The sequence below is a fragment of the Lampris incognitus genome, chromosome 9, assembly GCF_029633865.1.
Source record: "Lampris incognitus isolate fLamInc1 chromosome 9, fLamInc1.hap2, whole genome shotgun sequence".
In the NCBI taxonomy this organism is placed as follows: domain Eukaryota; kingdom Metazoa; phylum Chordata; class Actinopteri; order Lampriformes; family Lampridae; genus Lampris; species Lampris incognitus.
The window spans coordinates 23,218,214-23,232,956 of NC_079219.1; the positions used below are offsets into that span (position 1 = coordinate 23,218,214).

Sequence of the window (14,743 nt, forward strand, 5' to 3'; positions counted from 1 at the left end):
ACTAATTAAATTTTACTGTTGGTTTTAGTAAAGTGTATCCAGTGAGTATGAAAGTGTACAGTAGAAGAAAACACACACACACATTCTACCAAAAAATTATATTATTGGCTGTGTTTATTTTTTTTATGTATAAATCCATGCACCTTTTTCATATAATTGAGTTTTTTCCCCAAAAACATTGTTTTTCCCCTGTTTGTATCAATTTGCTGGAGCCCAATCATCAGCAGTACCTCTCTTGGGTGTGCATGATATAATAATGGCAGCAAAAATGTTGAAACAAGGCACTGTTTCTGAACATTGCATCGCCACGATTGGACCATGACCAAAGCTGTATGCAAAAGAAGAAAGTTTAGCCACCGGAGGATGGGAAGTAAGGGCAGAGACTAACTGAACAGTGTGTGGAGACAGATGCTTTCCTTAAGGTGAACCATCGCTGACCCGTGAGCTCTATAAATTATTCTGTAGTTTCAGACTCCATTCCAAAGTTGTGGAATTGGGTTACAAGATAATTTCACAGGCCACTTGCTTGTCTTACTTGGCAGTCCAACTGGCTAATTGAAGAAAGTGATTTCCAGTTTGGGCAACTATTGGAAACATGGCAGTCAAAAATCTGAATGGTTGACAGACTTTTTTTTTGTGCCTTTTTGAATATTTTCCTGTCAGTGTCAGTAAAAAAAAAAGAAAAAGATATATTTTGTCAATCAAAATATAGTTGCTCACTGTAGTTGTTCATCAAATATTGATAAATGAGCAGACTGTGCAAAGCAAATTTTACACAGTCCCACTGGATGTTGTGTGTAAATGACAGACAATTTGAATTAATCCATAAGTGTAATGTTGTCAGTCATAGAGACTCTATGTCATTCTCTTTTATTATAAATTTGAACAAGAGACGTTGTGTGATTTACTGTACAGCGTGGACTGAAGGGCACTCCTCTTGCTAATGGCCAAGAGCAAGAGGTCAAGCCAATGTGAAGTCATGTCATCATGCCGGATCAATGATGTGTGTTTGTGTGCGTGCGCGCGTGTGCACGCGTGCGTGTCAGTGTAAATGAACGAGCAAAGCTACAACTGGATGTACACCGGCCACTCAAGCTATGTTGCCTCATTTCCGTTGTGAACGTCACACCGGCCGGAGGCAATATTCGTGGTCAAATAAAGATTTGTACCTATAACTCCCGAGTAAATAAGTATATCAAAACAAGTTCATGAGCAGTTGGGCTACGGTTCCCGGGGAGGCACAAACCTTATCTTCAAACAAAAGCGCGAAACGCTTTCACCTCCTCAGTCAGTGCGTGCAGCCTCATCACGGAGAACAGCAGCGAGAAAAGAGGGAGGGCGGGAGGGAGACGACGCGTGAGAGAGCCAGCCAGAGACGACAGAGATAAAGGAAAAGGGACGGAGCGATAGACTGTGCGTGGAAAAGAGAGAGAGAGAGAGAGAGAGAGAGAGAGAGAGAGAGAGGGAGAAAAAAAGAAAAGAAAAAGAAAAGAGTGTCCAGAAATCGTGCCCCTTTCTTTCTTTTCTCAATTTCATCTCCAAACCCTACCGGCGCTTGGATGAACCAAAAGCCTATCGATCCGTCAGTAGCTAACTACTACACCTGGATTCACTGAGCGGCTCCACTAAACAGGCATGTCCCGAAGGAAGCAGAGCAACCCGCGGCAGATTAAACGTAAGTTTGTTGTTGTTTTCTTTTTGCCTCTTTCTGCTATCTGGCGATGCTGCTGATTCGCTAACTTAATTCCTCAACATCACCTCTATTCTGACCGTAATGACTTGCCGATGAAGTGCGGCTCGGCACGCGTGCGTGTAGTTTAAAATTTTTTTTATTAGTAATTGTCAGCGCTCGTGTGTGTTAATGAAAGAGGCGCGGCGAAACAGCAGCCCGGCCGTCCGGGTCAAGGCGAACCGGGAAAAGTTTGGCCCGGCTCGTCCGAACTCATCATGGGCAAAAGAAAGTCAAATAAGGTTTTGCTGGAGGTGGCTCCAAAGCTTGTCGGGCTCGCGACCGTGACACTGACTTCACGTGTCGACGCATCACGTCCAATAGATGTCCAGTCTCCTTAGCGAAGACGCTGTTTGCCGTAACTACTACTTTACGCTTAGAAATAAACACGGGCCAATGACGAATTAAAAACGGGGTTTATAATTCGAGAGCGTGCCGGTATTTAAACGAGGAAATTGGTTTATTGAGTTTAAATGAGAGAGAAATTGTAGCCTAAACAAGACGCACATCCGTACACCCCATTAACACACACGGTACAACTCTCACTGTTTCTGTACCGTCTTTATTTTAAAAAATCTCTCATGGTACATATACACCTCGTAGGTGTGTGCACAAATAGATGCTCTCGCTCTCTCTCTCTCTCTCTCTCTCTCTCTCTCTCTCTCTCTCTCTCTCTCTCTCTCTCTCTCACACACACACACACACACACTTTCAAACTTGTGTGGTACTGATATGAAAACCGCAGTAAAATGACACATCACACGTTTTCTCTTAGTTTGATTGGAGTACACTGTAATATTACTGTGGAAAATGTGGGATTTGCCCTGCAACAGTGTGTTTTCATTTTTTTGGGGAATAAATTAGCTCTTTTCAATTTAAATAACATTCATGAACTGACTGACCTCACTCTTAAATCTAATGAGCTGGCAGTACTTTTTAATGGAGTCAAAATTAAAATTAAGACAATCATGGCCTTCTTTAATTTGATGTTATGACATATTGGCAGTCTGGATGTTGAAATAACAATTAAAACAAAAAGCCACAATTCCTGCCTTTGTTTTTTGCAATATCGTTACTTTTTAAATGCCTGAAGGATACCTAAAAAAAATTGTTTATGAGGGGACTTGTTTTTTAACACACACACACACACACACCCACACATACATGCACTCACACATACATGCACACACACACATGAGCACATACACATGCACAGATAGACAATAACACACTTTCACATATTCAGTACATTTGTTTGAGACATTTGAATGTGTGTATGTGTGTATGATGTGATGATTTAGTCTGCCAATGTGTACTGCCCACATTTCAACCAAAGTACAGAGGCTTTTAAAGTGGCTTGTACGGGACTATGCTTGGAGACTTGGGTTGTTTGGGGGAATTATATTAGTGCCTTTGAGACGGTTTATGTTGTTATGATGAGAAGGAGCTATAAACTGTAATATTCTTGAAGTTAGTACAGCCATTTCAAAACTATAGTAATGCTGTTTGTGTAGGTGTGCACGCACATGTGGTTACAACTGTGCACGTGTGTGAATGTGTGTGTGTGTGTGTGTCTGTGTGCCGATGTGTGTGCTAACATGCATGACTTCTTGTGTACATTTGCATGTTGGTACACAAGAGCACTGCATATATTAGAGAAAATGTGAGACAGCATGGGAAAAGATAGTGGTATACTGTGGGGAACATGGAAGAACATTCGTATGGTCGTTGTTGCTGTTTTGCATGTGATTATTTTTGCAGGACTGTGAATGAATTTTTGCTCATAAAGATTTTTTTAGCCTTTTTTACAGCAGGTTTGTTATTGAAGCTAAGCTGGGTTTATTTTTTCTCGGTGGCTGTTGCAAATTGGATTTTTTTTATTATTATGTAGACGATACGACCATACTGTATCTGCAAGCTGATTTCACAACCCGATGGCCCATTTCTCCTAACCCATTTTAGCACAAGAGTAAAGTCTGATGTCTAAGTTAGTGTGATGTTTTTATGCATTTCATTTGTAACTGCAGAATAGTTGTTTTAGTATCAATAATGTTTTTATTATTATTTAGGGTAACTTAGTATTATATAAATGGAGCAAAAATATTTATTGGGAAAAAATTTTTTTTCATTAAATATCTGTTGTGACTGTATTGGGTATTTCCTTTGTGTGTCCTGGCATCAGTAATAGCACAATCGGCTCTCATGGACAAAGTCTACATATGTACAACGATGCATGACGTGAAAGGCTCACCCTGCCATGCACCGCTCCCATAGTAGCAAACAGTTTTTCTTTTTGTTGTCAGGCAGAAGAAGTAAGGCTGTTTTATTCGGGCATTGTCACTGTGACCTGGCGTTGTGCGAGTGAGTATGTCATGTGTGAGATCGTATTAATAAGGAGTGGGCCTTAGTTAGAAACAGAAAGGTCATGTGGAGCCTAGATCATCTCTCCTACCCCGAGAACTCTGGGAGAAGGGCCGAGGAGGCAATGCACAGAAAGTCAGCCCAGACAGTCATTCTAAAGGACAAAAAGGTTGTTGGGCGCAGTTTTTCCCCCTCCTGCATACATTGGCCTGTTATCTAAAATTGTGATTTATGCAGTATTTTAATATTTTGCTTATTCTTTCCCCTTGGGTGCTCTCCGAGCAGTGATAAAAAGGCGATGCTGAAAGAGCACCATTAATTTGCTCCGATGACTGGGGAGATAAGGCCAGATAATGGGAAAGATAAGCGGAGAAGATATACCATCAGAAACCCGATTATTACCATTAAAATTCCAGCCCAGCAATCTGCAGCTGGCTGATAATTCCTTCTCCGTTTCCCCCACTTTGGATGATAAGGCAAAAAATAGTCACTCAGTGCTCCTTGATTAGGCTGCCTGGATATCCTGATAATACAGTGATAAATTATGTATTTCCCCCCCTTGTTTTTTTCCGTGAAACGTTACATCTGATTTTTTTCCCTATATATTTCAAGCCCTCTTTTGTATCCCCTCCCCTCTTTGCTTTTCCAAGAAAGCAAAAAAAAGAAGAAAAAAAAAGAAGCCCATACACTTTTATTGTAATAAGAGTTTGATAGAAAGAGGAGATAGCGGTGGAGGTGTTTTGTGTGGGAGCACATATCAATGTTATCAGCTCATCTCCCGGGGCCAGCTGCTAGCTGCTGTTGTTTTTACCCTTATCACCTTGTGCCAATATGCCAATAAATTGCCCAGATGGTTAGCCATTCCAAGGCAGGTCAGTAGTATTTGACAGGAATGATGAAAATATCGCTGATGCTCTGCGGATTGCGATTAGCTGCTGTAATATGATGTGTGAATTCCACCAAGCCTCCTCCATCCTCTCCTATACCCCCCTCACCCACCCACCCACACCCACACACACACACTCACACACACACCTTCCCCTCCACCTTCCCCCTTACCTCTCCCTGGCTGCTGGTGGTGTCCATACCTCTACTCGTACCGAGAGGAGAACATTTTGATGCTTAATAGGAAGGAAAGATATGAGCAGACTGAATTGAAACCATGCCTCTCGGAGTAATTTTTCTGTAAAATTGCCCCCCAAAGTTTCGTAGCGTAAAGGGGAATCTGGATGATGTAGAGAGCATGCCTCCACCAGTCTTTATGGTAAGATATTGGAGCAGCCCCTCAGAGGCCACGCGCAGACATCCAATGTCAAATGTGCTTATTAAACTGACTTAGTGCCCTTCCCTTAACTGTTGTCGTCACCATATGGACTGTCTGAGAATTCATGTTGTTTCCTTTGGCCTGACACTGTCCAGCCAGACTGTGCCTCTGATAACTCACTTGAATGAAGAACGAGTGGAGCGATTACACCGATATGTTACAGTACGTCTGTATTGCAACCCAGAAACAAATGCACAGGTTCGATCACATGTTGTCAGACTGTGTCATCTGCTCATGTGATGGAGATGATAGAGCTCATACATGGGTGAAGCTAGCCCCAACACATTAGACAGTAAATCTCTCTTCTTCTTTTTTTTTTAACTCATTGTGCCTCATGTAAGATGTTGGTGAAGGGGTCAGTGTTGCCGTGATAAATGTTGCTGTTCCCCTTTCCTAAAGACCACTATTGTGCTCAGTGGTCTTTCTGCAGATACATTTGCATCACTGACGCGTTTGTTGTGTTGATCGGAACGTGCCTGTAGGAATATTTTGCAAGATAAATAGATTATATGAAAACTTCTGGGGATTATTTGGTTATCATGTAAGAAATACTAGTTCCACACAGCTCTTTAAGATACTGGCTGCCCCAAATAGTGCACGTAGAGGCTTTGCCCTAGTGTAATATGGTGCCTGCTTGTTGAACTGGTCAGTCTCAAGTCAAACTAAACAAGGTTCTCATGTAGGGCTGAAAGCCTTTTTATGTGTTGTAACAAAAAAAAAAAATCCTCCCATCTACACTCTCCAGTTAATCTCCCAAACTCCTTAGCATGAAGCCACTTTATGTAACATCAGCATACTGTTTATCATATCAGGTGACATTTCTATCTTTGAGGAGCATTTATCAGAGGCAGATTACAGTGGTAAGGGATAAGGGGAGTGTTTAATGTATTGACTGCCAACATCCTGCGTGTGTATGATTTTTGTGTCTGTGGGTATGTGTGTGTTTACCCGTGTGGTGGTGTTTGCTCGGGTGGGTTGCGAGCGCGTCAGCAAGTGTGCGTCAGTTCATGTACAGTGTGTGCAGTGTGCACGGGGGTCATACATTTTGAAGGAATATGAGCCTGTGTAGATCTTCTTTCTTTTTTTTTTTTCGTTCGAAGGACAAGAGGAGCTGGTAGCTTTGGCTGACTTCTAGCTCTTCGCCTCCTTGGATAGGGCAACCGTTTCCACAGCTGAATCAACTTGTAAACCGACTCAAGCCAGTCGAATGTTTTAAGGCTTGTAAAATCAAAAATGTTTGTGTGACGGCCTCCCTGTATATTTGGGAGTTTCTCTTTCATAGGATGACAGTCACGCCGTGTCTGTTATGTTTACTTCATAGATATCTGTCAGAGGAAGAATGGTTGTTGAATGCCAAGTTTCCCTCAAACATCTGTTCCCTGCCAATAACAGCTTGTGTTGTTGTCTTGTCTAAGCTGAAGGAGCCCCAATTGTCTCCTCACTTCTGACACAAAGCAACAATGCAGCCCCCGTGTAGATGAATGTCAACCCCCACTAATGTTCTCCAACTGTGTTGCGAGTGAAATGGGAAACGTATGGAGGATTTTTGTGTACTTACAGTGCAGCAAATATGTGTAGTGTGCCGGCGTTGGTCTTAACACTATCCTAACATGCAAAACAGATATAAGGAGAGGAATGCGTTTCAGATGTCTGCTGCTATTTCCTTTGTTGAAAACACCCTTGTCTGATGTGTTGAATGAGCCCGGGTTGGCAATCGCTGAACTGGCGGTACGTAATCCTGCCCTCGCCCCCCCCCCCCCTTTACCCTGTGGTGCCTGGACAACAGTGTGAAATGTGGGCAGGGTTGCTGGTTTCCAAAGGTGGAGGTCACTTCCTCGTGCAGTTTCCTCTTTATCTTCCTCTTTCCTGAATTCCTCTGTCCTTATGCCAGCAACAGCCGTTCCAAATAATAGCCATTGTGCCTGTGTTCAAACGTTGTCATTGCCCCAGATCTCAGCAACGTGCCAGTTTGCTACAGAATTTTCCCAATGCATCCCGAATGCATCCGTGACACATTTTCCAAAATCAACAAGGGTCTATTCAAGGTCTGGCTGAATTCTGATTTGATTTTGTTTATGTTGCGTTATAGGCGCTAGCTATGTGCTCGCTAGCTGTTTATTCAAATTTTATATCAACGATGCCCATTGAGCCCCGGGTAACAATTGACTTTCTGGCTGCTTTAAGTTAATAGCCTTGTCTCTTGCTTGTAGGGATCAATATTGGTATTAATTAATCGCCATTATCAAGAGCAGGATCTAGTTCCATTTGTTGTTACATCAGCAAAATATCAATAGAGAAAGTGGACTCCCTGATCGTCATGGCAACTTCATCTCTTAGGTCAAAGAGAGTTTATCTTATCTTGCTGCTGAGAGTGGCAAACTGCTCAGGAATCTAGTTTAGACTCAAAGATCATCGATTTAAGCCTTATTTTTTCACCCCCACCTTTGTTGTTTCAGGAGAGAGAGGGAGAGAGAGAGAGAGGGAGAGGCAGCATTCTGGCCACAACAGAGATGTAAGATTTAAATATTGATGTCCAAAGGCCATTACAGAAAAGAGGGCCTCTGGTCTAGCTGTTGTTCAAGTACGTCCTTTTAAGACCCAGACAAAGCTTTGATTATCAGAGGTGTCACCGTGGAGTATGTCTGTATAGCTGACAGTGTGGGACTGCAGGGGAGATCGGTTTCCTGCAGCCACCGCCACAGAATGTTAACAGATCACACTCGACATCCTGAAATTTCCACAGGCCTCAGCCTATATCCGGACGTTCACCGTCTACGGGGCTCATAATGCAATGGCTATGCGAGGCTGTGGTTTCATTCACGACAATGTCGAGGTTTTGATGCAAAATTTCCAAATGTGGGCGGAGTCAGCTTGACAGTCTGGTTTGCTTGACAGTCTGCTGGCTATGTAACACGATAGGGTGGTGATCATGAAAAACCTTAAAACAAAATACAATTTCTGTTTACTGTACAGGGAAGAACATGATTATTGCAAGCTGTGCAACACACATGTTCAAAATTGATATGCCAGCCTGATTATGAATAATGAGTGGCCTGTATACAGGAGGGAATGAAGTATCCTCTCATTCACCGGTAGGTCTGGTCTCCACTCAATGGGCAGCAACTGGCCTGGGTGTATAGGTCTACCTCTTCACGTTGGAGAATGCTGCTCAGGGCTGGAGCACAGTGCAACCGGGCTGCCTGTGTGTGTGTGTGTTTTTTTTTGTTTTTTTTTTGCCTCCGGGACACAATTGCCTCATTTAACATTCTCTATTTGGCCCCTGCCAAGAGGGGAAATAGCCAGGGTGAGTAAGAGAGGCTGCTGCACATCATGAATTCTTCCTTCATTTAACTTGCATGGTCCCTTTTCACCTTGCAAAGCAAAATGATGTGGAATGAAGATATCGCTCAATTAAGGGAATTTTTGAGACTGCTGCCGAGGTTATTTTTTTGTGTCATCTTGAGGTTTCGATGTATCGCGGATATGGATTTAGGTGCGTCCCATTGGGGTGGTGCTTTCATAACTCCCCAACCCAGAAGAGGAGGAGGAGGAGGAGGAAGAAGAATTAGAGCCTTCATGGGCGGAACTCTGTCAATCTTCCACTGCAGAATTATGAATAACTTCTCTTTGTCAGTTAAAATGAGTTTGTGTTTATTTCATTTTGATTAGCTACAGTTTGTCAACACATTTTTATGGAAAAAGAACTTGTCAAGAACAAGTGAGGTAATTGACTGAATCTTGGCCTTAGAGACAGATGAGAGGAAGGGAAAAGACTCATTCTCGTACAATCACAATTACATCATTGTTAGAATTAACATCAAACATTATATAATAAATGTATTACGCCAAGATGTTAATTTCACCCACATAAGCAGAAAACAAAAACAACAAAAAACCTTTTCTTTTGTTTGAATGGTAAATTAGTTTTTTGAATAGCTATAATTTTGTGAGCACAATTTCTCGACCAAGATTGAGTTGGCACACCAGAAAGTGACACCCTTAATAGCTGTTCAGTTTAAAGCCCTGGCTTGGCAGGAATTACCGAGGATGTGTTTGTGGGGGGCAGCACGAGGCGCAACTTTGCATCAGGCTAAAATGTACCAGACTCCATACTTAAGGGATAGGTGGCAACAGAGGATTAAGTAACAAGCCTTTCAGTCCAATTTGTACATCAGCGTTTTCCCCTAGACGAACGGCACAAAACGCATACCATCACAAGGGTTCAGCGGAAAATCGCTAATGACAAAGCTTAGTAAACAGATAAACAATTTATGTCAAATATGCTGAAAATATAAAACAAACTTCAAAACATGTTAATACCGGTGCATTAAAGAGGCTGTGTTTTGATTTGCACTATGGCAAAGCTGGTAAAGCTGTTGACAGCGCAGCTTACACATCATGTGATCAGAGGCCATATCTGCACGCATATGATTAGCAGTGATCACTGCAACATAACTAGCCATTATGGGCTGGTGTCCTAATTGACCCTGGTTGATGTTGATCAGCTATGTTCCATTTAGATTATGCAAATCGTATGAGAGGAAGTGTGTGTCTTGATATGTGACGGAGTTGGAATGAGTGACAGGCTGTCAAGTGCATCTTTTTCTGTCTTTATGAGGACCACTTTATAAAGCATCACAGAGAAAACAGTGGAGGAGAAATGTGGCAAGTATTGTCTTAGCGTCAGGCTAATTTCGTACTCTGTATTTTTGAATATCTTTATCTAGTATCAGAATCAGAATACTTTATTCATCCCTGAGGGGAACTTGGGTAAAAATTGGGTTGTAGCTATGAATATCTGCAAAGTGAGCAAGCACATTGGCCAAAATAAGTACCTTTTTTTTTTATACCAAATCATACATAAATTTGGTTTTTATCTTAGGTTCACCCAATTAGGCATTCCTAAAAACTAAAGACAACAGACATTATCATTCTCATCTTAGTCAAGCAAGAAGGTCAAGCCTGGTTATGTCCTCCCTGAGAGTTGGCCATTTGTATTTTAATTTATTTGGTAAAAAATAAATAACAATAAAAAAGTGCTGAAAAATTTTCCCCCCTGCTGTTTAACAGCCGTCTTTGTGGAGGATGTGCTTGTGGTTGTGTGAGACATCCATTTGACCGTAATCAAGTTTTTTAAGCTTCAGAAACAGGATAACAACTGGGTCAGATGATAAGCTGGAGCAAAACGGGGGAGAAAAAAAAACACTCTCTGATGGAAGAGGAGAAAATCTGATTGATTGATGTCTGCTGGTTTTGCCACCATCACAAGCCAGTTGACAGTTAGTTTAGGATCAGATGATTTCACTCTTACGATTGGGGTTGAGGGGAAACTAGGCAAATATGAAGGACACAAAGGTCAATGGCTTCTCTCCTCGCTGTATCTATCTCTCTTCTGCAATAGCTCGCTTTGACAAACTGTAATATGTTGCTAAGCTTTGTGGCAACAGGACATATGGTCATAGTTTGTACAATAATATCCTATTGCAGTAATCTCACTGGGAATGATTGAACGTGGCCGAGGAATCTGGTACCAGCATGGACCTGTTGACATCATCAGCTGCTGTGGACTGAAAGACGTCTCCGCGTGTTTGAAGTGGATTTTCCTTTGGGAGCCTTGAATAAGTTTCATGACAACTCTGACTCGAAGTTAATCTGTTATTGATAACGGGATCAGATAAGACAGCGCCGCATCATGCCGCAAAGAAGCCAGTGGTGCTCGTTCAAAAGGGTGCAGTGACTGTGTCGTGGTTTTTGGAAAATGATGACCATGGAACTGTGACAAACGATGATTAAGATGCGTGGTGTACGTAAACACGCAAATCTTTTAATAAAGTGTCTCATTCAAAGTCTCTCCAGAAACCCTTTAAAAAGACATGCAATGTGAAGTTTGTCTTCTTTTTTTTGGATGGGTTGTGCATTACTTGTAATAAGTTAAAAAGGAGTTCGCTGGTTGCTCTGTCGCTTGATGTGATGTTGACAGCAACACTGGGCTAGCCTTTTACCAAACACAAGCTCCTGGAGGAGAGGATAAGTCCGTCCTTTATATCATGTAAACCAAGCCTGATATTACCAGTGTTGTCATTCTGTTACTTCTGCCGCCGGTATGAATCTCCTTATGAAATTCATCAAGATGAGTAACCATAGTGACGTCTCTCTGAGATCTGTTGCCAGACACACTGAAGGCCTGGGTTCGTCAGACGGAGGGGTCCATCTCTAATAGACATAATAGACAAGTCCATTAGCTTTGTCTAGGGAGTGCTTTCAAGCAAGATCAAGGTCTCACTTCTAATGAAGTGGTTATGCAAATGTAAGTCAAATTCCACTATTGAGAATCACTTGTTTTAATCAAGTTTCCGTTGAAAGAAATGTACGCTCTATTCACAGATGCTAACCAAACAATTAAAAGGGATAATCCAAAGACAATTCCAGTCCAAATGGAACTGGACATCATTTAGGGGAAGAGACAACAACTCTTTGTTTGTTTAAAGTGGTTGATATGACAACCTTCTTGTCAAAGACTCAGGGCGAATAAAAGGGATTTGTAATTACCATAATTATCTCTTATATGTTTTCACCTAATGATGTCCATTGAATGCCCGGGGCTTCATTAAGAGACTTCCTCGGCGTAGGTTGGCATAGACTCATAATACAGCATGTTACATTATACAGTGCAGAAGTAATGAACCTCTTTCATCAAAGATCTTTATCCTGCAGTGCTTCTTGGGGAAAAGCCAATATACTTCAGCTTTTTGTTACAGTTGGATTATAACAATTCTCATAGTTCCCACTTATCTTTCAAATTTTCTCTACAAGTGATATCAACCCAATTGGCTTCATGTCTAAACAGGATGGCTCTCTAATCTAGACTGCTGTTCGTTTCATGTAAAACATCTCATTCTGTGGCTTAGGCCGGTGGCTGCTTTATTGTTACATAAGTCGCTGGCCTCTGTGATTTTCTTTTGTGGTAATTTATTCCCCCACGTTTACATATTTCCTGTCCCCTTTCATTCAAAATGATTGCCTTTCATAAGTTCAGAGGCTCATCTACAACACTTTTGGTAACTTTAAACATATGAATTCAGACTGCAGGAATGGAAAAAATACGCTATTTTCTTAGAGAGCAAAAAAAAAAAGAAGGGGGGGGTGTTAATGCATGTCCATCTCTGACTCGAGCCCAAACCCCGAGGTCGAACAAACCATGATCAAAAGCAGTGATATAGCGCTCTAACAGTTCACACCTCAGCAGGTACAGCATTGTGGGAGCTCATGCCTGAACACTTGTGTGCTGTTCTGCTCTCGCACTAAGGCCCACAGAATGTGGCCGCGGTCCTGTGGTTGCTTTGGTCTTTGTCCGCCACCTATCAGCATATCAGCAGTGTCTCTGAAGCCCAGTTGTATAATGCACCATTTATGGCTTTGTGGGGGGAGATGGCAGAATAGCTCCAGGCCTTCCCCTCAGTGAGTGGATTAACGCCGGCCTGCTTTAGCGCACTCTACTGCGGTGTGAAATCAGCCCTGCTTCGGCACCGGCGATGAGTCTTTCTCTCTCCCGCTCGCTCTCTCTCTCTCTCTGTTTCCTCACCTCCATGCAAAGCCTCTCCCAGCCATCTGTGAAATGTGGAAACTCTGTGTCTAAGTTGAGTTCAGATCCCATCCCCTCCGTCAAGCTGGGGCCAGAAAGCAAATGGGCAGGCAGTCGATGGAGGGGGGATCAGCTCACTGATGTCGTGCCGCGTGTGCAGGAACCCTGCCTGTTCTCCGCGGGCGAGTTGGAGGAGGGTCCAGGCCTGGGTGCGGGCCGAGAGATCTCTGGTTCCTGCTTGCAGGTCCAAATCCCTAGTCTGTGTGTGTCTGTGTGCAGACGAGGTGGTGGCACAGCTCCCCTGAGCCTCTGCCCAGTCCTTTGAAGATAAGATGGTGATACAGAGTCCCTTTCGGTACGTTGCTAACCGATGGTCTTTGTGTGACACACATGCCTCTCTCCATCTCGCTCTCTCTCTCTGTCTGTCTCCCTGTTGGAGCCTGCAGCTGAAACACCTATGGTCTTTTCAGAGGCAAATTGGCTGTATGGCCTTGGGTCAAATTAGATTATAAATGAGTGACAAAATGCTAGATCAGTTGTTTAGGATGTGAGCTGTTATTTATTTTTATTTTTTTCACCATTTGAACTGTGATGATAATCGTGAATTCTTAAATGTGTGTCATATTTTTTTTTCAACTAAAAAAGACCACCCTCTGCGTTTTCTCTTTTTGTGCACTCACCGGACCTATTTTCCTATTTGCAATTTTCAATGGGCCAAAAGTCATCATCTTCACCACGTTATTTGATTTCCCTCGTATCAGAGCTGTTCTGCTTGTGTGCCATGACTGCTTTTTAAACAGATTTGATACCTCTGTCTTCTTCTCTCTGCATTTATAACCATATTTTATGACACTTACTGGCCAATTCTACCACTTCTAGCTCTCCATATCTGCGTCTCAAAAGAGCGACCGTCATAATCAAGCTTTTGAATTATGAACTCAGTATTCCCTTTATTTTTTTATTTTTTTTTCCTATCCTGTGGCTTTGGGGTTCAGATCTGTGCATAATGTCTTGTGATTGCATGGCATTATAGTGGCTTGGAAAGCCGTGTCTGGGTCCAGCCACACATCATCTTTCCATAGACAATGTGAATCTCTGTGTCTCTCTGAGCTCATCAGGGATGGGGCGTTGATTGCTTTTTGATACCCCTCCAATATGGACGGGGTCCTGCATACATCAGCTAATTAGAATGTACTTTGTGTGTGTATGTGTGTGTGTGTGTGTGTGTGTGTGTGTGTGTGTGTGTGTGTGTGATAGCAGAGACAGATCCACACTCCTTTTTCAGATCCTCAGCCCAAGTGCTCTAACCACACTCAGTAGTGGCTTTATCGCATTCCCAACGAAAGAAGCTAAAGTGCAAAGCGAGGGTTGCATGGGGGTAATTTCTGTCAACGAAGACTAAAACACAAAGGAAAGAAAGAACAGTTCTATTGAGGTAAAAAAATAAATAAAAATCCGCAGGTAAACAGGTTGATACTGTGCAGTAAATCAGCAACAATTATTTCAGTACCTGATAGAAAACTCCCGATAGCCCTATTAAATAAAACCACATCCTATGGGCAAACTTGAAAGGCTTACTCATTCACAAAAAAACACGGTAGCATCGGACTAGGAATATTCTACCTAGCCACTGTTCCAGCTCCCTGACTTGTGCCAAACTATATCCAGAACAGTTAGCCATTACATCAGCACCATTTGAGTTAAATTTCTCCAAGGTAATGGTGGGTGTTTTGCTGGAAGGGCTGGA

General features: G+C 42.4%; 1 protein-coding gene across 1 annotated transcript in view; it reads left to right on the forward strand.

Annotated features, from left to right (window-relative positions):
- Positions 1–1,492: 1,492 nt before the first annotated feature.
- Positions 1,493–14,743, forward strand: part of zfpm2a (zinc finger protein, FOG family member 2a) — a 129,932-nt gene continuing 116,681 nt past the window's right edge. The window contains exon 1 of the mRNA XM_056285988.1: positions 1,493–1,675. Within this exon, the coding sequence (XP_056141963.1) occupies positions 1,636–1,675 (40 nt within the window). The 5' untranslated portion in view covers positions 1,493–1,635. The remainder of the gene's footprint in view (positions 1,676–14,743) is intronic.